This window comes from Musa acuminata, chromosome BXJ1-8 (assembly GCF_036884655.1).
Source record: "Musa acuminata AAA Group cultivar baxijiao chromosome BXJ1-8, Cavendish_Baxijiao_AAA, whole genome shotgun sequence".
Classification (NCBI taxonomy): Eukaryota; Viridiplantae; Streptophyta; class Magnoliopsida; order Zingiberales; family Musaceae; genus Musa; species Musa acuminata.
Genome location: NC_088334.1, coordinates 34,048,011 through 34,072,788, shown reverse-complemented (window position 1 = coordinate 34,072,788; position 24,778 = coordinate 34,048,011). Strand labels below are relative to the sequence as shown.

Below are 24,778 nucleotides of genomic sequence, written 5' to 3'. Positions count from 1 at the left end.
GTATGATCAAATAAAAGAAAATTCAAGAAATACTATAAACACAATCTACCTCATCAACCATGACATTCAACCTGTCTCCAAACTCTCTTTTGAAGGCCATCTCCAACTGTGGAACAAAATCCATCAAGTCAATGATTTTTCCCCTATGCATGTGAATTAAACAAAAACATACATAAATACAAAATGCATCTTTGTCTAATAAATACTTACTTGAAATGAAAGATATCTACATGAGAAAGAGTATGCTACTAAACTGATCAATAGTATAAGAACCTTGAAGCAACTAATGAGGTAACATGAGGTAAGTTTTTTACATGAAAACCTTTGCTATTAGAACATTAAGGCCTTGGGAATTGGAACCATGCAGTATTGTCATCATCAGCTCACTCTCTCTCTCTCATTCCTCACTTCCCTCATGACTCCCAGTCTCCGGTTTATCCACCAACCCGATACTCCTCTGCTTCCTGGGCTTCTCCTTTTCCTCCTCCACGCTTCTTGGTACTACAGCATGTACTGGCATACGAGTACAAACTAGACTTCAGACCTTGGTTGCATGGTATGCAACACAATCTAATACAGTACGGTATGGTACGAGAAGTATTCACCATTCCAACAGAGAACTGGTATACGAAGCATGGGATACTGGCTGGTACAGGGACAGTATACATGGCATCGGCTGATGCCAGGCTAACCATACTCGGAGGTGACGCTACCCAACTAGACATGGGTAACCGTTGGCAGGCTTTCAGGAAGCTATAAAATGGCCCCAAAACCCCCCAAACCTGCCTTCAGTCTCACTCTCTCACTCCCTCTCTTTCACATTCCCAATTTCTCTGTAATCTCTCTCAAAATTTACTTAATTCTCTCTTAACCCCTTTCCATTAATTGAAGATCATTAGCAAGATGAAATTTTGATTCTGATTTTTAACTCATTTTGTAGGAAATTATATGATTGAGCCAACAATTCAGCTAGAATTGCAATTATTGTCAATCTCTATATGGCCCATCTTGATCCAGGTTAGTCGGATGGGTAGATAATGATTGATTCGGCAAAACCTTGACAAGTACCATTTTTCTCCCTCGATTACCAACAAACAAGACCTTAAGAATTATATGACCTAGAATCACATTACATGACAATAGATAGGTGTTCTCAATTTACGAATATCCATCAAGCATCTTTCCACTTATCACCTTCACCTCCTAAAATTAGGCATGTCTCAAAAGCCAGTCTTCCTCTAGATTGCACCACCTCTTGTACTCATGCAATTATTTATAGTTTGCTGATGATGATGTTAGCAGGCAATTGCTCCTGCTGACACCTATTGCTTGCCGTTACCACATTATCCCTGTAGATGAATCATCATTAACAAGTAACAATAAACTGATCTCTCCTGTATAAACCTAGTTCCTCTTTTTTTTCGTACTTCGTACTTCATAGTATCTCTTTCGACCTAGGTGTGATATCAACCTTCTTTTTCCTAATTTCTTTTTTTTACTATAAATATCATCTCCAGCCTCATATTACTTTTCAAATTTTCACTTTGAATTAATATCATGATGAAGTGTTAATTCAAACTACAACTAACAGAGTGATACTATCTTAACAAATCTTTCTTTCCCAAAAGACATCTGCAAGAAATGCCAATATTCCAAATAGATCAGATAATCATGTAGTTCACATAAATGGAAACAAGAAACACAATAATTAATTGCAATGAACTGAAAAATAAATTGTCTAATACAGAAAAGATATCTTTTCTAAACAGACTGGCTCAACAAATTTAGAAGGTACTAGTAGTGTTGATCATAATATATGTATTACCAGAACCTCAATCAGTGAAGTAGGATGTTCATGGTCAAATAAATAAACAAGTCAGATTCTCATTGGCAATAGAAGATATTCAAATTATTCGCAACATAAATATTTCCATGAAATATAGGAGCCTAAGATGCAGCATGGTTGAGGTTGGTTCTGGGTATTTAGCAAAAGGAATCTGTAGTTAAAGAGAATAAACTATGTTCTTTATACTCAGACAAACCTGTAACGAAAGAACACCCCAGTCCTGTAAGATCTTTCCAAGCTTGCGACGTTGCCATGCAATGTTTGTGCAAAGTATTTTAAGCAAACTGACAATCAACTGTATGTTTGCAAAGAATAGCAATCAAATTAAATAACCATAGATTTGTAAGGGCTTTTTAATAGATAATTCACAACACGAACATGACTTGAGGTAAATTCAATTCTCACCTGACCAAGTTGCACTATGAATTCATTTTTCTGAAATTCTTTGTCCGCTGTAAGTTCTGGTAGTGCTAAGGCCCTTGATATTACATCATGAAAGGAATCCTTTCCGCAAAGCTTCCCATCTTGGACCAATAAAATCTGGAAGAAGTTCAGAACGAGAAGGAAAAGATAAATCACAAGGAAAAAAGGAAGACAGTATTACTTTATTACCAAGGTAAAAGTAAATCGACTTACAACAAAGCAAATAAGTATAAACAAGAAAATGAAGCACAATACTAAATTATTTCTCAAAAATTAAAGTAACAATAAACAGGCAAAGCAAAGGACTGATAGCAAGCAGATTATCTATGCTGTTGAACCCTTCTGTTACATCATGTAAGGCAATGTGAAGATACTGTTTTATAGAGAAAATTATCCACACACACACACACGATTTTCACAGGCTTATTAATGAGTATAAGACAGCAGTTTTACCAGCAAGTTAGGGACTGAAGTTTGAGAGAAATCATTTGCATTGGCTAAAGGGAAAAAAGACCACAGATTTAAGTAACTGTTGCATCAAAGAGAAAGATAAAGGGTTCTCCTAAAAGATAATAACCCAGGTAGCATCAGCAATTGGTACATTAATTTCTATAGCCATCAAAAGGAAATGAAATGGATTTTTCTCTGAAGTTACTGTTATGATGACACTCATATTTAGGGTTAAACATACTCAAGCTTGATCAGAGATTCAGAGCTTCTTTAAAAAAGCCTAATGTATCTTTTGTCACATGTTGGACCACTAAATGAGCTTGTCACAAATATCGAGTCTAATAATTGTTTCAATTTAATATGATCTACATAATTTATAAGAAGACTTCAAGGGGCAAGCCACTGAACTTATGGCTCAGCTCTTGCCATAATATAAGCCTAATGCATCACCTTAAGCCTTGATCTTTCCCAAAGGTCATATATTACATCAACGCATACATAGATGAGCTGCATCAAAACAAACTGATAACAATCATCACATTATATTAAAATCCAAGAAACACCTGCAGATGAGTCCTAGCAACCAGATCAGGTTGCAGTTTTTGGAACTGGACAACATAGTGTAGCACATCTTCAAGCACTGGCTCCATGTTGAATGAACATACAAAATCCAAATCATGTAAAAGCTTTTGAAAATATCCCACAGCCTGGAAAATCAGATTGAAGGATTAAACTTGTAAAAATACAAAAAACAATAACTTCAAATATACCTTTAAGTCTTAATAAACAGGTTTTTGGACTTGAATGGAATGACAGAAACATGAACTTTCATAGGGTGTTAGAATTCGCACTTTTTTCCAGCTCAGAATATGAGTTGCACGTGGTGGACCTGGAGCAGAGAGTGTGCTATTTAAGCTAGCATCAAAGCCAATGGGCTTGCAACCCGAGGCAGTGGTGCTACTTTCAATGTCATCTTGGAAAGATCCATATGGCAAGGATCTGAGGAATTCAAGTGACTTAGACATGTAAGATAACTCAGACAAGCATAATGCCACATGTTTCCGAGCCAACTCCAATCCTTTTCCATGGGGTTTCCTCATGCACATGAAAACATGGAAATAGTGCTGAAAAAGGTTATGTAAATTAGTAACAGAGTCCAACAGGTAGATAAAGAATGTATAACATTGCAGCAAATTAGAAATGCATAAAAATATAAATTAATAGCACTAGAAATCAAGGTTTGCCATACCATGACATATTGCCCGGCATAGGCGGTATGTACTGGTCTGATAGGAGACCTGTATGGGTGGTATATGCTAATTTGTCGATATACTCCATCATATCATGTGTTGGAACAATGGTACGATTTGATACATACAATATCGATAGTCGATTGATATATCGGTACGGACCGGCAAGGCGAACTATGCTAGAAATAATGAGTTGATCAAAGATTACATCATGTACAAAGAAAATGCTCTCCACAAACAAAGAGAAACATAGCATACCAAGAGTTCAAAACACCACAAATTACTATAACTTCAGACCAAACTAATCTCCTCCCCACATGATAGGGACCCTACTGACCTCTTCAAGATCAGAAACCAGTGAAAACAATTCTAGCATAATTCATGGCTTTTGTGGAATTTTTTTGCTCTGTTACCATTTTTTCCTTTAGTAAAATTTTACCCTATATTTACGGCTTTTGTGATATGCTGCAAGAAACACCACAAAACACATATGATTACCCTATTCAAGTCCAGAGGGTGAAATATAACATGGTAGCAAAATGTTTGGTTCAACAGATTAGGACAATGTTCTAATTTACAAATCGGATTCAAGGGGATAATTAAGAAAACACTACAGCAAAAGAAAACTTGTTACCCACGAGAAATAACTACATGAAAGGCTATTCCGTTTAGCAACATAGGGGAATAATATACTATCACATAAGACAACAAGGTCACCATTACGTCTCACAATAAATAACCTTGGATTTCTTAACTAGATTGAGTGACACAAACCTTGGACTTCTTACCTATATAAAGGAGAGACAGACCTTAGACTTGCAACTAAAGGTGTGTATTCATGGTCATATATATGCTTCTATGATCCATGTTATGCTAGATATATTCCAGACTCGAACTTCTGGATCATGATATCCATATCAAAACTATCATCTGTAACCCATATATCTGACAATACACAATGGCTAAAATATCAGCCCATACCTATGGAACAGATACTTAATTATCAGATTGTGTTAGTTTCTTTTGAATTACTTCTACAAGCTAAAATAGAAAATGTGCTTAAAATAGGTTAATTAAATGAACTCCATATATATGGTAATAAAGACATGTAGCAAATTAAACAGGGAATCTCAACTGGATAGAACAGTTATAAGCTGCTTTTTTCACCTAATCATGATAGCTGGATGACACATACTATCACCAACAGATATAATAAATTCAAAAGCAACTTAAATCAAAGTTGATTTTCACATAGATTAAACAAGAAAGACTAAAGCATTTAAATACTTAATCCAATCAAGTAATTAACTCAATTACAATTCAGGAAACATGGGCTAAGACCTTACGAAAACGTAAGCGGCATAAAAGAGCTCTGCAATAACCCTCTTCCAAATCAGGATTTCTCTGTAGAGGCTCAATATCTACAATAAACAAAATCAGCATTAGGCCATGCAAGTTCAGTGCATCTACCGTTGTAACTGTTACCAAAGAACTAAACAGATGAATTTAGCAAATTGAGAAATTTACTTCACATTTTGCAAGTTCACCAGAACTAATATGCACAAACATATGCATAATGCCTTACCTTTTACTCTTTTTTCATGTACTAATTTTAGCATTTTCTCCCCAGTTCACATATTTGTAGTTAATATCTTTTAATTTTCTCATTTACTATCATAAACAGATTAATTTATCCACTAAACAAATTACAAGTTAGACCCTATGCCTAAAATGTTCGAACTTGTATTGCACCATTCTACAGACCAAGGAATTCAATTTTATACCAGTCCAGGCTCAGACTATTACAGGTTTGGTACAAACAGGTGCAATACATTGGAATGCTGGTACGCATCATAGTACAGAAAAAGGCCAAAGAACAAAAAGAACTATTAAGGATTCTGTCATTTTTCTTGGCAAATACAATCAATATTGATAATAATAAAATGATTTCAATGTAGATAAAAATAAATACTAAATCAAAACATATCTCAGATAAGGACCATAACCCGTATATAAAGAATATACGTACATAGAAAAGAGCAAGACGAGATGCAAGACTAAAACATAAACCTACTTCTACCACCAAAATTGTCAATGTGAGTCCATGGCAGTTGGACCGGGGCCCTCATACTGTGGATCAATATGGTAAGTCCACCAGGACCAATGCATGAAACTGCTCCCAGGGTGCATGTGATACCCATAAACAGTGTTAGAAGGCAATAATATGGTAGTAGTAATCTCATCATCATGAACCACCCGCATGCTAGATCCATTTAAATCCAGTCTGAATCCATATAAATTTAGAATAGATCTAGATCCAGAATAGATCAAGGATCAAAGCTAGATCCACTCATATATAGGCTAGATCTGACCAAGAATCTAGATTCGAGTATCAAGCCATGATCCTCATGGATCTAGCTTAAATATAAAAGAATCAAGGATTATATTTGTAAATCAAACCCTACATGAGGTCTAAATAGAAGAGATCTAGGCTAAGCTTGGAAGAGAAAGCATAAATCCTAAAACGGTGTATAAAATTATCTTAGATGTTCATGTATGATTTTAGAAGCAAGTTGAGAGATCTAAGAGAAATTCAAGAGAGAATAAGAGTGGGTAAGAGAGGGTGTGTGAAAGAGAGAATAAAGAAGAGGAAAGGAACATGATAAAGGTGGTCTCTTTGGCTGAGGTCACCACCAGGTGTGGTTACTGCCCTATAGTAAACCTAAACCACTTAAATGGCTACACCTATGTCTCAACCTCCAATCAGATTGACGAGTACCATCTGGACAGGTACAAGAAAGAGAGAAGATAAAGGTGGCCTGTTTGGCTGGGGCCACAACTGGGTGGGTGGGGTTACCCTGTATCAGATGTAAACTGCCCAATTTGTGGGTAGGGTTACCCTGTATCGGACCTAAACCCACCAATTGGGCTTAATCCATGTCCCAACTGCAGGTCAGATCAGTAAATACCACCAACGCCTGTGCATTCGACATCACAAAATTAGTGCCATCTCTTGGCTTTAGCTATTTGTGTTTTCTTTTACTTTCATCCTCTTGCAAATATGTCACTAAATTAATGAAATGAATATGTAGTCTACAGTTTTGAGTGAAAAGATTAAAACAGTCCGATACTATATGATTACGATTACAAGAGTTGATATGTTCATCTAGGATATAGACAATAAAGCATGCCAACGATTCCATCTTGTGGGCTAACAGCATATTGACATCAAGTGCTACTATTTGCCATGCTTGTGAGTTGTGCCTACATGTCAATCGTGGGCATCATATGCATACATGGCAATGACATGACATGGAGCCATGTCATAGTTTTGCGAATGTTAGTGTAGCTTGGTAAAGACAGCACAAGTACAAAACTAGATGTCATGACAAGAAATTAGACAAGATAATAAAGTTTAAGTAAAACACCACTATGTCAATGAGAAGAAGATAAAACATGAATGGGTCTTTCGACTACCTTCTAATGATTTCTTTCTAGATGATTGGGCCCTGCAAGCTCGAAGCTGGCGAGAAATTGTTTCTTCGACTGAATTTAGAATTGATAAGCATTTTTCATCACCTTCTCCTTTCATAGGCAATGCATAAGCCATTGCGAAAAGGTCTTCTTCCTATCAATCAAGCATTTAAAATAAATTTTTTTTCAAAACATTGATGCCTGTAAAGGAAAAAATAGATTCATATAACAAGTAATTTATAAAATTAAAGCAAATTTTTATTATTAATTGATCTAGATGTCGAATAAAGTCCATATCTATAGTTCTAAATCCAGAAAGAAGGAACCAGAAGGAAGACAAACTAAATCAGAAATGAGGAACGAGGTTAAGCACCAGTACATGAAAAACTAATTTGGAACTTCATGACATCTTTAAAATGTGTCAGCCAATAAAAAATAAATATAGGTGTGCTTCCCTTTCTGTGTCCAAATGGGCCTCAAATTAGTGCATACAGAGGAAATTTTCAGGGTAAACTACCAAAACATTCTCCTAGATACATTGAAGGTACCCATTACTGTCTGTGGTTTATGTTGTTCTAACATTATAAGTCTCTACCCTTAGGTCAGATGATCCATTTACCTCCCTGACAGAAATTCTCTCACCTTTGTTGTTGCAGCTCTTAAAATACAAAGTAAAAATATTAAGCAAAATATTTTATTTTATCTAAATGGAGATCAATAATCTTTTAGACTCCATTGTCAAAAAGATGTAGAACAGGTTCATAGTTCATCAGACTCGATGACTGAAGTGGTGCAATACAAACTGCAAAGAGCTTGTACATACTTTGCTCTGCTTATTGAATTTCAGCTTTAGCAATTGCACTAGAGAGGTTACATCAAGATTTATCACTGAAAAATTGACCAACATAACTGGTCCAATGGTCAAAATCCATTTAGAAGATATATATGTCAAGGGCAAAGTTGTCCTTGCACATCCTTTGCAGAGCATGGTAGTCAAACACAACTTTAGTCACACAAGTACTGTAAAAGCTGAAATAAAATATTCTTCTCAAAACAATACTCCTTTAGAAGACCCAGTATATTACCTTTCAAACAAAAGCTCAGATAAAAAATCTTATGACCCACTATATTCATAATTGATAGGGCTCTCAGATGACAGGAAGAGTCAAAATTCCCAAGAACTTCCTTTAACATACATGAAGGATATGATAGTCATTTTACTCAAGGAAGTCCATTTTGCTTGAACCAGTATGAAATTGATGGTATACCTATCCGAGCATTGATCGGTATACAGATTGCATCCCATTTCAGACGGTCTGGTCCAACCAAATATAAAAACAAAAAAAAGCCTTAAAACATCAATTAGGGCCCATGAATGTGAGCCCTCTTCTCATGAGAAGCATGGAACCAATGCCACCACCGTTGTCACTTCCATTTGCCGCAAATGTTGTCTGCCATTTCCTACCTCCCCATACGCTTCCTCCTCCCTCTCTGATACAAATAGCCTTGGCGATGGTTTTTATTCTATAGAAAAAACATGGGCAATATGGACCTTCATTTATTCATATTATGTTTGTGCCTGGAATTGATATTCTAGCATCTGGCATGCAAAATCCTAGAGTGAATGAGAAATTCTTTAAGTCTTCTTGTTGTTGAAGGAAAATGTACATACTTCACCTCAATAAAATTATGATAATGGTTTTAACATATCAAGACAAAACAAAATGTTCAGCCTAATTATGCGCCAATGAAGGCTCATTTCCTTCCTGATTCATACAATAAGACCAGAGGATTCTTAGAAATTTTTTAGTACATGGAACCAAAGTTTGAAATTTTGTACCATACCAGTGTATCGAGCTTTGGTCGGTACGGTACATTGTACCGAGCGGTATGCCTTATATATATATATATATATATATATATATATATATATATATATATATATATATATATAATTTTATAAAAGGCATACGTAGCCTCGGCGACGTCACCTCCTCTTCTCCTCGTCGCCTCGTTTATGGCATTCGATGAAGAAGGCGATGAAGACCAAGGATTTTAATTTCGAATGATACCGCCCGATACGACCTGGCTGCGACAAAGGAACAAGAAACATCGAGGGAGAAGAGGGAGAACGTGCTCAAAGAAGAGGAAGAATCGGGAGAACCTCAACGCTTCCTGATCCGACACCGCCCTCCCTCAACGATCCCGATCTAGGAGGTAACGAAGAGGCGACGATTCGGCTTCTTCTTCGTCGAAGGTCGAAGACGCCTGCGACCTTCACCACGTTCTTCGTCGGAGACCAGAGACATATGCGGCCTTCGACGTCTTCGCCAAACACCACAGATGAGGAGAAGACCGCGAGAACGCGGCGAAGGCCAAAGACGTCTGCGGCCTTCGACGTCTTCGCCGAACGTCACTGATGAGGAGAAGACACAATCTTCTTCTTATCTAATGCGACGAGGAGAAGAAAAAGGAGGCAACGTCGCCAAGGTAGCAGTACACCCTAGCATACCGCTCGGTACGCCCATACCATACCATATCGAGCAATGCTCGAAACTTCGGTACGATACAAAATTACGAACCTTGACAAAGACGTCGAAGGTTGCAGACATCTCCGACCTTTGGCGAAGAGCGTGACGAAGGCCGTAGACATCTCCGGCTTTCGACAAAGAACGCGACGAAAAAAAAGGCCACAGAATCACAGACGAGGCAATGAAGGAGACCACCTCTTCCGCTGCTCTAGCCGCCGCCTCCCATGATCCCCGCGCCTCTAGATCTTCGTCTTTACGACTCTCCTCGTCGTTACCTCCTGGATCGGAGTCGTCGAGGGAGGGCGACGCTATATCAGGATCGAGAAAGGGCATGAAAACAAGTTCGCGCCGAGGTTTGAGATAATGAACATTTTTTATAGCATACATGTCCTACCCTCCACTTAAAACCACTGACAGATGGCAATGGCATATCCACAATTTTCATGACACATGAACTTGATAAGACAAAACGAAATACTTGTCATCCTTAACAAAACGTGAATGATTGTATTAAAAAATTATCTCCACTTTGATCCAAATGAATGCCAACGCAATAAAAGGTCAGTAGATGTGGATATACCTCATTGGTGCGTGCATCAGAAACAACAGAGACAAGAGCATTACAAATAGCCCGCATGATTCTGCAATAGGAATGCAGTAAAGAATGTGGAGATGTTCGTTCTATCCTCAAGAGATATATGCATGAAAATACTGTCTGTGCCAATGAATGACCTTTGTGCCAAGTGGCCTGTCAAAATGAACTATGTTAAATGTAAAAAAACATGGGATACTCAAAATAAATATGCAGGGATGTACAACTTATTGCACCTCACAAGAAAAAAGATGATCAATGACATCCAAAATGCATTGAACATCAAGGGTAGAATCCAAACTGAGAGGAACTGGAGCAATATTGTTTTCTATAGCTTCCTCTATAGAGTGATAGCCACTATTTTCAATTCCAGAATCCATCTTTGGGTCCATTATCTGTAACAATGAAACAGTTTTCACAACTCAAGAAGAAGCCTTAAAAAGAATATTGCAAATGCATCAGAACATACAGGCATAAAACATTAGATACCCAATTCTACCAGCTTCTCTCCATTTTGATTTCCAGAAAGGCCAGTGCCAGTTTGTATGTCATAAATAAATTATGTGATGTTATGTATATTAAATGTAGAAATATATGCCTAATGACCAACAAAATTTAAGAAATTGATCATAAAGCAGCAATACACAAACCAATAACAGTATATTAACAAGCCTCAAGCAATCTTGGCCTTAAATAATTTTTCAAAAACAAGAGCCCCTCATGTAAAAAAATAAACAATTAAATATTACTAATGAAAAAACTTTTCTGCCAAGGTCATGGAAGTAGTATGTCAATCATGGATGGAACTTTAGATCCTGCATGAAGGACTGATGATTGTAGAAATGAGTATTCAAGAGATTTAGGTACATTCTAGAAGATTAAAATGAGTTTATACGTCTAAGAAGCATGACAGAAAATTTTATCAAATCAAATGATAACCATGCCTTTGAAAAAATTGTTTCATTAATCAAGCAACCAAAGATTTATTTATTATTTTTTACTGAACAGTGACAAATGCTAACAAGCTCATGCCAGGTAAGCCAAGATCAATTTTACCAAAATGAATAGATGGAGTGTTCGATCGAGAATCAACTTAATGATCAAATCTCTGCATACATAATAGTATAGATCTATAGATGATAGATATCTAAGAAAGTGCCCTGTCTCTAAGAACTTACCACTTGTTTATTGACAACAAAATATTGCAAGTTGTAAGTGACTTTTGGTGCAGAAGGTGATGAAAGAAACAGACACTGAAATTTTGGTGTTTGTGCTATTCTCAGGTTCCATATATACCTATATACTCCTTTAGACCTCAAATTTGCCTATAGCCACTCAAAATGGTAGCTTTTTGTATACTCTTTTGCTGCAAGCTTCAATTCTGCCCTAAGAGTAAAACATCACTCGTTTGTTGCACCTGACACAATTCTTATCCAAGATTTGAATCCATCTATTAGAAGTTCAAATCTGAAATTCATCTGAAATAAGTTTTTGCGGCTTAGTTATTTGTGATACAAATGATATAAAATTGTTGTACATAAAACTGTCTTTTGCATTACTGACACATCATCTGTCAGATATCCCGATTATGACTAACAAAAGAAAACAGAATGGAATATATGAATCAGACCTCCAAAGCAGACATAGCAGCAAAAAGACTGAAATTCTCCGCATGGATAAGTTCACCATCTTGAAGCTCTGAACCAAGTACAAGAGAAACATAAGTTTACAAAATTTTGCCAATATAGTAGATATAAGAGTAGAAAGATAGCCAAAAATGATTAACAAGAAAAAACCGACTGTGATAGTTTGCCTTTATTTACACCAAACAATGGCTCAACAGCAATAATACCTCTCACAATTCTGTGCACCTGAATCTGAACAAAGGCCTCAACCACTGCAGATGTTACTCTTACATCAAGTTAGCATATGCACCATTTTGAGTTTTATCATTTATTTATTTGAAAATATGCAAGATAAAATTTCTCTTTTTCTTTAGGGAGTTTAAAAGATTTTAATACCAGAAAAGATAGGATTGTATCCTTATCTGCAGTGTGTGTTTTAGTCCCTTTTTTCTACAAATAAATTCTTGCATCACTCAGATATGGCTGGCAAAGACATGATGAACCTTTAATAAAATAACAGAAGCTTCTTTAGGCCAAGTGGCCTTAGTTATCTTCCTCCCCTCTCTAATAAGTTATCTTCTATCTTCAAATCCTCTTCTTCCTTAGCTTTAATTCCCTCACCTTTTCAGCTCCTATAAATTTAGTTATATTCAATAATCCATTGCATTGCTTGATGTACCACACGAAACGGTATGACGGGGATACATCCAGTGCACTAGCTGACTGGTACACGGATCAACCCATTTCAAGTGGTATGTAGGAAGGATGTTAGGTATCTCCCAGTCAAGTGATGTATCAGCCAATACAGTGGAAACTCATATTATATCGAACAATATGGATTGGTACCAATCGGAATTTGATTGATGCCAACCCAAATTGAGTCAAATTTGTACCTCTTCTGGGGCTTTAAATCCCCTCTTTTATCCACTCTCACTGACTCTCATTCTCACTCTTTCTCACACTCTTGTGATTATAATTCCTAATGGGCAATTAGTGATATTCAAGCTATTGATTTGGATAAAAGATAAATCCATGTTCATTTATGCCTCATATACACTCTATTCTTATTTAAATATAATAAAATTACTAATAAATTACGATAAAAACCCAAAACATGGTTTTTTGTGAATTTTACCAATACCACCATTTGGCACAGTACCACAGTCCATGATTCATTGCATCAGTTTGAACCCTAGCTTTTGAGGAATGCAACTTCAAATTAGAGCGTAGTTTTGGCCTGCCACACCTCTTTGTTTTGTATGATTTGGTCGCAGAGTAAGTTTGGAAATCCTTGGAAAAAAGACTATTATCTTCTGCCTATTTCTTTCTACTTTGATATTTACTCTTGATCTTCGACCTTTCATCATCCTTACAGCTTTTCCCTTGTAATCCAGATATGTTCTTCACTTAGATTACAAAAATATTCTTCCCTGGTAATCCAGATATGTACTCAACTTTCAAATGATTGCAATTGGGAAAATAATGTGCAACAAGATCCACACTGAGCATCAAGCCAAGACAAAACTGAAGATCAAGAACTATGCTACTCCACGTGATCTCAAGAACAAGCACTTAAAGCAAATTGATGCATCCCAATCCAAGACAAGAGGTTCTACGTTTATTTTAGTTTGAATGAATCTAAATTAGATTTCTTTTAACTTTTCATGGATTTTCTAAGTTTCTATTGCATTCATATTCAATTTTTTTCTTCTAATGTATAAGCCTTTAATATCACTTGGGTTGTACCTTTTGATCAATTAATATGAAGAAAAGGAAAAAGACTCCATCTTATCTTTAGGGAGATACAATGAGTTCAAATTAGGCACGATAAGATAAAATCCCTATCCTTAGTAGAAGTCGATTGTCTTACCTAGTCCATAAACAAAGCCTTGAAGACTGAAATATGTGCATCATGACATGATAAGATTTTGATGAAAAAATTAGTGGTTCTTGAGGCAGATTGTCCTTAGTTGTCTTCCACATTTCTATAATGGATTCTTCTTCCAAAATTCAATTCTTTTACTATGTTTCTGCAGCTTCTATGACTTGACTCCTATAATCTCACTTATCTTAGTTATTTGTTACCTTATTTGCTGCCCTAGAACATTGGTTTTGGTTACCACACGTTTGTTCTACATCAACTGAGGGGGAATAGCATGCAAATGAGACAATTGCAAACTAACATATTAGCTGCTCTAGAGTATAGGTTTGTCTTATCACACCTTTGTTCTACATCAATAGTGGAGGAATAGTGTGCAGATGAGACAGTTGTGAACTAACATGTTATATATGTAATATTGAGATTCATAGTACTTTAAATCTATCGTATAATTGAACAAAGCAGGTGAGACTTGTCTAAAAAGCTTGCTTTTGAGTTATGTTAATGGCAAATTTTCTATAAAGCAAGAATATAAAGAAGAGAGAAAACACGAGTAGATAATAAAAATCAGAGGCAAGGAATCAAGTACCAATCCGACTGCACTTACCATTTGGTATTTATCATTGGACCAAGAACGGTGTCTCGACCAAGGTATACCTGATGTACTATTTATACTGATCTTACCAATGTATAAACCTAAAATACGGAGCTTATTGCCCAATTTTTGCATTATATTAGGTCGTACCAAACAAAAAGCCTGTCATCTAAAAGACAATTGAGAACTAACACATCACATAACATGCAAATCCATAGTACTATATACCTATCATATAGTTGGATGAAGCAGTTTCGTTAAAACTTGTTTAAATATTTTACTTTAAAGTTACATTGATGACAAAATATTATCTATAAACCAAGAATAAGTAGAGCAAAGAAGATAGGAGTAGATATTAAGTATCAAAGGCAAGGAATCAAATAACAACATGAGTGGCACACACCATTGAGCATATCAAGTCCAACTATGAGACAGCATGTATACTAGGGTATACATAACTATACCTACCGATACTGGTCTTGCTGGAAGCTTAAAATAGTATGTTTACAAGTATTGTCAAATGCATCGATCATTAAAAGGCACCAAGATTCCAAAACACCCGAAGCGCTAGGCGCTGACCTACGCACCTCCCCGGTCGAAGCAAGGCCCTCACTAATGTAAAAAATTATGAAAAAAATATAATTAAGAATAAATATAAGAGGAAAGGGAGACCGACTATTGATTTTAGACCAACCATATAAAATGAAATGGGGAGAGGTATAGTGCAATGCCTTTAGTAACAGATAGCGTGGATGAGAGGATAGTGGATTTCCGACGATGAAGAGCAAGGGGCTGGAGAAGAGCAGAGAAGAGATTGGGAGGGTGATGAACACCCAATGGTGAAGAGAAAGTGGCGAAGACTCGTGATGGAGTGCTGAGAGGAAACTAAGAGGGGATTGAGAAGGAAATGGATAATTGAGAGAAGAGACGGAGAGACCACCAAGCAGAAGAGAGACTAAGGAGGAGAGATCGACTATGAAGAGTTGAGAGGAGACTGAGGAAGAACTCAGAGTGTAGAGAGGAGCCCAAAGGAGATACTTAAATTTAGACTAGCAAGCGTAGAAGAGACCGACGAAGGAGTCCAAGAGGCAGAGCAACGACACCAACATAGAATAAGAGACTACCATCGGGTTATGGCTTGGAAACAAATGAAGCACAAGGAGAGGTAAACATGCGGGTAGAGGGGGGACTTGGATATGGTTCGTCAGATCTGGCTTGGGTCTAGTCTAGTTGAATGGATCAGAGCCCAATGTGCCTAGGACAACCAACATCTAGGTATCGCCCAAGCCAAATCGCGTCACCTGGTTAATTTGAGGTGCTCAGGTGTGGCCTAAGCTAGTGTCAAAGTGCTTATTGATAATGCTAAGACTTACAACCCAATATTTGGATGATATAATAGCCACACCAAGCAATAAACCTCCCAACTGATCAAAAACTCAGCCAAAACATTTCAAATTCTACCAACATTTGTTAAAGCTCAAGAGCCCTCTTTCACTCCCTATTTCAAGCCTACCTCTTCCATTTTAAAGCTATTTGGTCTAAATCTCAAGCAAGGAAAACATCCTTACCAAATTAAGTTCAAAACTAAATTTCTTGTTCTAGTCATTATTTTCTTTTTCATGCAATATTTTCTAGCTTCATTGTTATTCTGTTGCATTTAGACAACATTTTAGTCGTGTTAATTGAGGTCAAACTTACATAGCAGGTCGGCTTTATGTATCAATCTAGATCAAATTAGTGTGTTATCAAGCCAAGGCTCATCTTACCAGTCCGTACCAAGGTATACTGATGTACCATATGTCGGTACATCTAGGAGTACCAACGATACGATAAAATTACCAAAAATAGCTCTAAAAATTTCTATAAAAAAATAGGATTAGGGTTTTTAAGTTGGAAATAAATATAATTTTAGTATAATTTTAGCAAAAATAATCTAAATTAAAAAAGAACAGTGACCGATATCTTTTTCAAACTTTACGAAAGAACTTTATGATACGCTACAGACCTTCCTTTTGTTAATATTGAATTATTTACAAAGAAATTATTTGAATTGTTAAATTCTTTTTTAAGCAACTTAAATTTTAAGATTCAAATGAATCAAGTAATCAATCGATGGATATACTTGATGCTACCACAAAAAAGAATGATAGGACTCCATGGGCGTTGGATTGGGGTCCTCGATCTTATGTATCTTTATATCAATTTGATATGTTTGTCAGACCCAATCCTAAAAATGATCACACGACATTATATACTGATACATCATATACCATTGGTACATCAATGTGGTGATGATCGTAGTTTGATCGTTGTGAACCACATGTGTTCGAGACAGCTCCTAAGTCAAGGATAATTGTAGTATGTATTGGTGCGAAGCATGAAGAATGTTAGAACTTTTACTTTTGTCACTGATGTGCTACTCCATATCATAAGATTGATTATCGTACTACTGCTCGGAGAAGTATGACCAACTATCACTATATTACTGTTGGCTGTAAGATTCTCCATAATACGACGACTGCGAATACGATGAGCTTCGCTTTGTGTCTACATCGTACAGGCTCTATCACATCTACCCAAAAAAATCCACTACCTTCTCTTTCCCCTTCCCCTTCCATGTATAAACTTGACCAGTACCTCGTCAAGCTCCATTATCTAAATTTTGGGTGGCGTGGCATATATAAAATACTACTCCTCGATCCATGCACCACTCTTTAATTGTGTAGACAGGACCATCGACTCTCCAACATCGTCGTCATCATTGGTTGAGGCATTGTCGTCCACATCGTTGCCATGTCTCTGAACCAAGCGGGTTGTTGAATGTGATTGATAAGATGTTTCATCGCTTGACTTGATTCTTTACAACCTTTGCCATTACATGCTGAGAGGACAAGCAAGGTGAAGCAAAGGGTTTAAAAACTCGTTAACGACCAGTACAAACCCCATATTACCCGATACGAGGTCATGTAACGGGTACCACCCAGTAGAGGACGGTCTGCATATTAGTCCCCTGTCAAACCGGTACATTCCACCCATATCAAGCGATATAGGTCAGTACGACGAACTTGACTATCTACCATGCGTGGATCCAAACCAACCCACGTGGATCTAACCTGGTTGTTTGTGGATCTTGGGCAAAGGCAAGCAAATATATACTAGATTTGTGCAGATGTAACCAAAAACACACAAGTCTAGGTTAAATCCACACTGATCCAGCTTATCTTGATCCTATCAACAAATCACATGCAACCCAAGCTAACACAGATAAGGTTAGTCTATATCGATGTTGATCCTACCAATAAATTAAATTGCTGAAATTTTCTTAAGCCATAGAAATTAATCACAATGAAATAAACTTTCACTGATCTGATTAGTGCCACCTTGAGCAACCTTATCCCCTTAGACCAATAATGCCTTCAAAGATTGAGTTTGTATAAGTAGCTTAAAATAGGCAAATGCATCATTAAGCCAATCGCTTATAACCCTATGTATGATCTAGACGTTACAACATGGACAATTAATATTAATTCAGGATCAACATTTTTTAGTAAAAGTCAACTTCATCTACACAAAATATATATGGAAGTATATTCCAAGTATCTACCTTTTTATTTAAAAAATTAAAAGCCAATATCCATCATGTTTTTTATGATAGTCGAGTTAGATGGAACTCAAAAGGAAGGGCCTATGCTTCAACCATGATGCTGACGAAGATGACAAAAAAGCTGAAGTAGAAAAGCATCTCACTTGCAATTAGTTCCACTACCAAAGAAATATACCAAAGGTTTTGCACATATATCCAATCACTACACTAGTTGACATTAGTTTAACCCACAGCTCTGAACTCCTTCAGAGAGTGAAAATTAAGATGCAATCAATTATATCATTTGGTGTCTTGGTTGACAGATGGCAAATTGCATGTTAGAAATGATGCAAGCAAATCCCACTAGAAAATTTAAGTTAATAGTTCCATGTAAATATTTCATCCACTTAAGGACATTGACATCATCTTGGGCATGTTGTGGCTTGTTGATCAAATTAAAGCTGTCATTTGGATTTTCCTGTAAAGCATGAAAAACTTCAAGCACAAAGGAAAGCAAGTCATTTTTTAGGCTAAAGACATTGAGACTTCCATAATTCCTAATAAAGCATGATAAACTACAAGCACAAAGGAAAGCAAGTCAAGCACAAGGTCGAAGACAATGAGACTACCATTATGAGTACTTTCTCAACCCCTTTGATAATAACTGCAGCTACTTACGGCATGTTCCGACACTTATCTGATATGTCCTTGATCGATATTTATTTATTGGTCTAACCAAGGACTGATATAAGACCATCTGGTTTGGTACTAATCATTATCCTTCTTTTTCTTTGTTATTCTTTAAATGACACCAGATGGTACAAATTGGTATATAAGATCCTAGAATGAATTGAAACCTATATTGGACTAGCATTTAAACCATGGTTTATGGTTATACGATGGAGTTCTTTCTAGACAAGGTGAATCTGTGGAAGAAATTAGCTACAAAGCCACAATAACTCCACCCCTTCCACGTATTAGGTATTGTTTGTGCAATCTCATGTTCCACTTTGCTCATGAATCTACCCCATGCAATTCGTGCAATTTGCACATCCTAGCATGCATCTAAATTTTTATTTAATATGAAGCCCCCAACAAGGCAATTGCCTATTATAGCAATTTGTTGTCCGCAGGACACAGTAGCCCAACTTCAAGGACAAAGAAGAGTCTAACTAACTTCTTATCTGATGTCTGAAGGACTCAAAGACTCCTTCCCAGTGGCATGTCAAACTCGAGGATACTTAAGCATCTAAAAGTCCTTATGAGAATGAGTGATAAGGAGAAAAAGAACAAACAAGAGTATCAATCACACGCATTTTAATAATAATCAATTAAACAGGATCAAGTCGTAATATATTATAAATGAGGGAGACTATGAGACCAAAAACCCTATCAAGACTAATCTTTGTAACTTCTACTTTTCAGAAATAAAATCCTTATGTTTTCTGAACATAATGTTCTGAAAATCTTAAATATCAGGACACTTCTTATATTAGCATCTTATCTGATATTGGAATAGAATAATTAAAATCACAATAAATGCCTAATTCATGGATACATGCACACATATGTGACACAGTAAGGGTATGGGCAAAAGAGTCCATACGGCCAGTTAATTTATGCTGGGTGACAGTGATGATATCGCATGCCAACTAAAACTACCTGGTTATGTTTAGAATTTAAGAGTAAATTCATGCAGTAATTCAGTCACTTCAACCATGACCACAAATATGGTTCATCAGATTACGAGAATGGCAGGTTCCTTCACAAATCAGCTAGCTTTCGCCATGTTTTATTAACATTTACTTTTCAGCATCTTAATATGTCATTTCTCAAGGAACCATAAAACCAAGTAAAAGAGCAGGGAACTCATTACTGGGACCATGCCCTCTCCAATGCATTGACCGACCACATCGTCAGCCTCCACAACTGACCGTCATATCCTCGCGCATGATGTAGGCGCAAACATCATCATTCAAGAAAACAGATTTACTCGAAGAGTACATATATCAAGAGAATACCATAAGAACAAGCAACAGATGATGATCAAAGATCACACACGCATCGAACACCATCATGCAAAAAACTAGCAAAATAACAATCGTGAAGAATGTCAGATCAAGAGAAAAACAGATGAGAATACAAGATTAGAGGGCGCAGAAAACAGAGAGGAGGAAGATTACCACTGCAGGCGGCCACGATGAGGGGACCGGCATCAGCCCAGACGGTCTGGTCGCCAGCGGGGATTGGAGGAGGCAGCGATGCGTGGCCGATGAGTCCTCCGGCTCCTCCTCCTCCTCCTCCTCCTCCTCCTTGATGGTTGGCCATCGGTGGTCCGGAGGTTTAGGGTTTTGGAAGGAGAAAAGAAGGAGATATTTGGACGAGAGCTGACGGCGGGTGACGGTGATCGCTACGGTGGGTGTCTGGGGCACTGTGCTTTTGGAATCGGATACGCCCCTCGACGGTCGTCGGATGTGTGGCGTTCCACTTTTGACCCAGAATTTTGACATCGGTCCGATCCGGCCCGGCCCGGCCCGGCCCGGTTGTGAGGAGCGCGATGCTTGACATGAATGTAATGGGCCTATCGATCTTCACGGTTGACCAAGTGTCTATTTGTCATGTGGTTTTCACCATACACTTGATGCTCCTGTCACGCCTATGTGTCATCGACATGGACATCGCAAGGGTGTTACTTATGTCCGTGTCATGAAGCATGAGTGGCGTGATATCCGTTTATTTGTTGAGAATCCGCCCACCAATTTTTAACATTTTCCTGGTATAATCAATCCGTTTGTCTGATTTTTGGTTTAATTTACTGAAATTTCATGTCTTATTTTCCATATTATAAGCATTACATGAAATCAAAGGAAAAATATCCGAAGAATATTTTTAATTCAATAAATATTGCTATGGCCGCTCATGATCTTTCGCTAAGGATATTTCTAGATATATTATTATTACTTTCATTTCGATTGTGCCACACTTTAAAGACTTGGATCTAACATAGATGCAACTTTCTAAGTTTGTTACATATTTGATGTTTGGGAGACAAGGCATTTCACGGATAATACTTCAAAAACTACACAAGAGACAAAGATCTCTTTGATTCTTGGACTAGTAGCAATTTAGTGTATTCCTAAAAAGTATGAGAGAATTCTTCTCATGTTGAGTCAAAGATACACTTAAGGTTTTCATAGTGCGACGAAAGAATCATTAAATTGAAATAAGCAGACATCAATTCATGGGATGTTTATGCAAAATTGTTGGTAATTATTAGTAGTAAAGATTATGAAACGTTGTGATCATCATGTGATGGTTACGATGCATTTGACATTGCCATATTTATTGTCAGGTTAAGTTGCATTATGGTTAGGGAATACTTTGTGACCAAGTTCGATATCGTCATCAAGCAATACATTGCTTGGTGGACGGGTTTAGTTACATTGTGGTTGATATACCCCATGGCTAGGTTCCATCTCATCATCATATTCGTATTTAATTGCATTGTCATTGAACGATGATTCATATTCGGTTTAGTATATCATAGTTGATAAATGCTTAATGATAAGTTCGATTACATCATAGTTGAACAATGCTTTATTGATGAGTTCATTTGTATTAGGAAGAGAGAAGAGAAAAATCAAAAACGAAAAAGGAAATCCACTAAATATCAACAATCAAAATAACATATCAGAAATTGATGCAAGACTTAACGTGGTCTGACAAAGTCTGTGTATCTTCATAGAAAAAATTAAATTCTTCAATATATGATATTAATTATATGGCCCTTAAGTTTTACTCAGGTACAACTCCTATAGTACACCTCTTACAAAAATATTTTTCTCTTAGCCCTCTATGAAAACCCTAGAAATCACCCTCAAGGACTCTCTCTCTCTCTCACTAGAACCCTGAGAATTAAAATATATTTATAGGAGCAAACCTTAATTTACTAAAAAGTTTTAATTTAACTAAGACTCTCTTAACTAATTTAAATATAATTAGGACTTATAAAAATACTTTTTAATCCTAAAAACATTCATCTTGATGAATATTTTCTCACTTTATGTCTCTTGTAGAAATTGAACTATTGGCTTAAAGAATTTTTACAACTATACAAATCGAATTAGTTCATAATAAAAAAAAATTTTGATTCCAAAAAAGAAGTTAGCCAATGAATCTTGTATAGTTAGAACCAAATCAATACTTGATTTCAAAGAGAATCGTATTCATCTCTTTAATATTCTTATTAAGCCCTATTGAATAAGAAGATCATTTACCCTCCTAAGGAGAGGAGAAAAACTAAAAACCAAAAGAGAAATCTACTAGAGATTAACAATCAAAAAATTATACTAAAAATTGATGCAAGAATTAACGTGTTTTGATAAATTCTGCTTACCTTTATGAAGAAAATCAAATTTTTTAATATATAATATCAATATAATGCCCTTGAGTTATCCCGACTTAGGTACAACTCTCTTTGTATACCTCTAACATAAACATAAAGAATTTTTCTCTCAATCATCTCTAAAAACCTTAAAGATCATCCTTAGAAGAAGCACTCAAAGTGTCTTAACTCTCTCTCACTAAAATCTTGAGACACAAGATGTATTTAAAGAAATAAATCCTAACTTACTAAGGAGTTTTAATTTAATTAGGCTTTCTTAACTAATTTAAATATTATTATGACTCCTAAAAATATTTACCAACCCTAATAGGTTATATCATGGTCAGACCTCATGTGAGCCACATATGTCATTGTCCTTTATTGTTGAGTTCCTATTTATGTAATAGGCACTAAGATAGTCTAGATTTGCTCATCTATCACCATCATTTTATATCTTTACAAGTGTAACTATCATGGGTTGCATTGATGATAGTATTTGATCTAATTTGATTTTGTTTCTAGCGATTCATAATCAATTTTTAATGGTTGGTTTTTCATGGGCTAATTGGAGGGCTCCACATGATACTCAACCAAACCGTCGATGATCCACGGAGATCACGATCCTAGTGGTTGATCTTCAATAATCAATATATTATCATCACTCCATTCTCCGATTAAATCATTAGTCAAATGAAGGAATTGATATCAAAACACAAGGGTTACTCAACCCCTTTATAAGTGGGGCACCCAACCTTCATTTCATGCCTTCACTTTTGAGCATTAGAATGTCTCAATGAACTTTCGAATCCTCTTTCTTTGAGGTATAGGATGTCTTGTTCTTCCTCTTTATTCTTTTTAGGTTCAAGCCAATCACTTAGGGACTAGTTCTCTCCCCTCCTTCAATACCCATCAACCTCTCTTTCTCCTTTGATGAAAATCGTCAGAGTTGCTATGCCTAGGGAGGTTGTCCTCTTAGGGACTAATCCCTCAAATAGTTGAGCCCAATAGTTTACAATTGACTCTTTTGACTTTGACTCTGGTATTGATGAGGACTCAAACCATGTTTAGTATGAGTGTCTCATTTCACTCAAGTTTGAGCTTATAGTTGCATAACCAAGTGATCAATCTTATACATCAAATCACTATTTTTGCACTTACATAGATATAGTTAGAGTAGGACTTTGGTTTTTCCCTTATTCTTTCTTTAGTAAGGTCTTCCGGAATGTGGATATTGCCCTCTCAAATAGTATCAAATACATGACACTATCTTACAACATTTGTTAGGGAGTGTCACAATCTCAACTTTATCTAATGCTATATTTCATACATGCCATAATATATACTATATGACTTATTTCCTTTCAATTTGAAGTGGTTGTATGGCTTGAGCATCTTGAGCACAAATAATGGTCGAAAAGAAATTATTTTTTTATATTTCTTTGAAGGGGTAATCATTTAGTCTTGCTTGAACCACCCGAAAGTTCGCATATCTCCCCCTTGAAGTTAGTCGAGATTGAGAAAGAATAATTCACTTGAATATCTTGAGCTATCATTAAGATGAGTGCATGGTGTGTCATAAATATCAAACTCATGCTCAAGGTCGATAATTGAGGCTCCTCAGATTCATTTTTTAACCTTGATTTTTTTTTTTTTTTTTATTTTATAGATAGACATGGATCTTAATAGAAGGCTTTATCATGCCTCTGATTAAAAGGGTAAAAAGAAGTCAAGAGACTCCTCTCCAATGGTGGAGAAGCAGCAACATAATGGGAGCAAAAGCAATAGTGAAAACAACTAAGGGTATTATTATCAAGCACTTAGGTTGTCCACCACTCATCATAAAAAAGAATTGATACATCTTGACATTGGCCCTTGACAAGCGACTAGTTGATTAAAAGTTCTCCCAAAAGAGCAAGGGAGGATAATAATAAATACCCTAGCTCCTAAGGTGAGGTGAAATAGACTCTCCTCATGTCCTTGAGGGGAGTAATAACAAGATGACCTAAAACCCTTGGGCCATCAGAGTGATACCAAACACCCTGCTCGGTTTAAGAAAGTGCCCTAGCTCATTTGTTTATATATGAACTCTCTCTTATCAATTGGGAGAGGTTCATGTGTGATATTTGGAATCATTAGTCTAAGCTCA

At 36.4% G+C, this 24,778-nt stretch overlaps 1 protein-coding gene across 2 annotated transcripts in view; it reads right to left on the bottom strand.

Annotated features, from left to right (window-relative positions):
- Positions 1-20,705, bottom strand: part of LOC135587730 (uncharacterized) — a 32,296-nt gene extending 11,591 nt beyond the window's left edge. For both annotated transcript variants that reach the window (XM_065079456.1, XM_065079455.1), the window contains exons 1-11: positions 20,432-20,705; positions 12,197-12,264; positions 10,803-10,961; positions 10,555-10,722; positions 7,447-7,597; positions 5,311-5,390; positions 3,571-3,843; positions 3,283-3,426; positions 2,252-2,386; positions 2,043-2,141; positions 50-106 (exon numbers count right to left, since the gene is read on the bottom strand). In XM_065079456.1, coding sequence (XP_064935528.1) covers positions 50-106; positions 2,043-2,141; positions 2,252-2,386; positions 3,283-3,426; positions 3,571-3,843; positions 5,311-5,390; positions 7,447-7,597; positions 10,555-10,722; positions 10,803-10,961; positions 12,197-12,264; positions 20,432-20,576 — 1,479 coding nt within the window. In that variant the 5' untranslated portion in view covers positions 20,577-20,705. The remainder of the gene's footprint in view (positions 1-49; positions 107-2,042; positions 2,142-2,251; positions 2,387-3,282; positions 3,427-3,570; positions 3,844-5,310; positions 5,391-7,446; positions 7,598-10,554; positions 10,723-10,802; positions 10,962-12,196; positions 12,265-20,431) is intronic.
- Between the last annotated feature and the right edge of the window lie 4,073 nt (positions 20,706-24,778).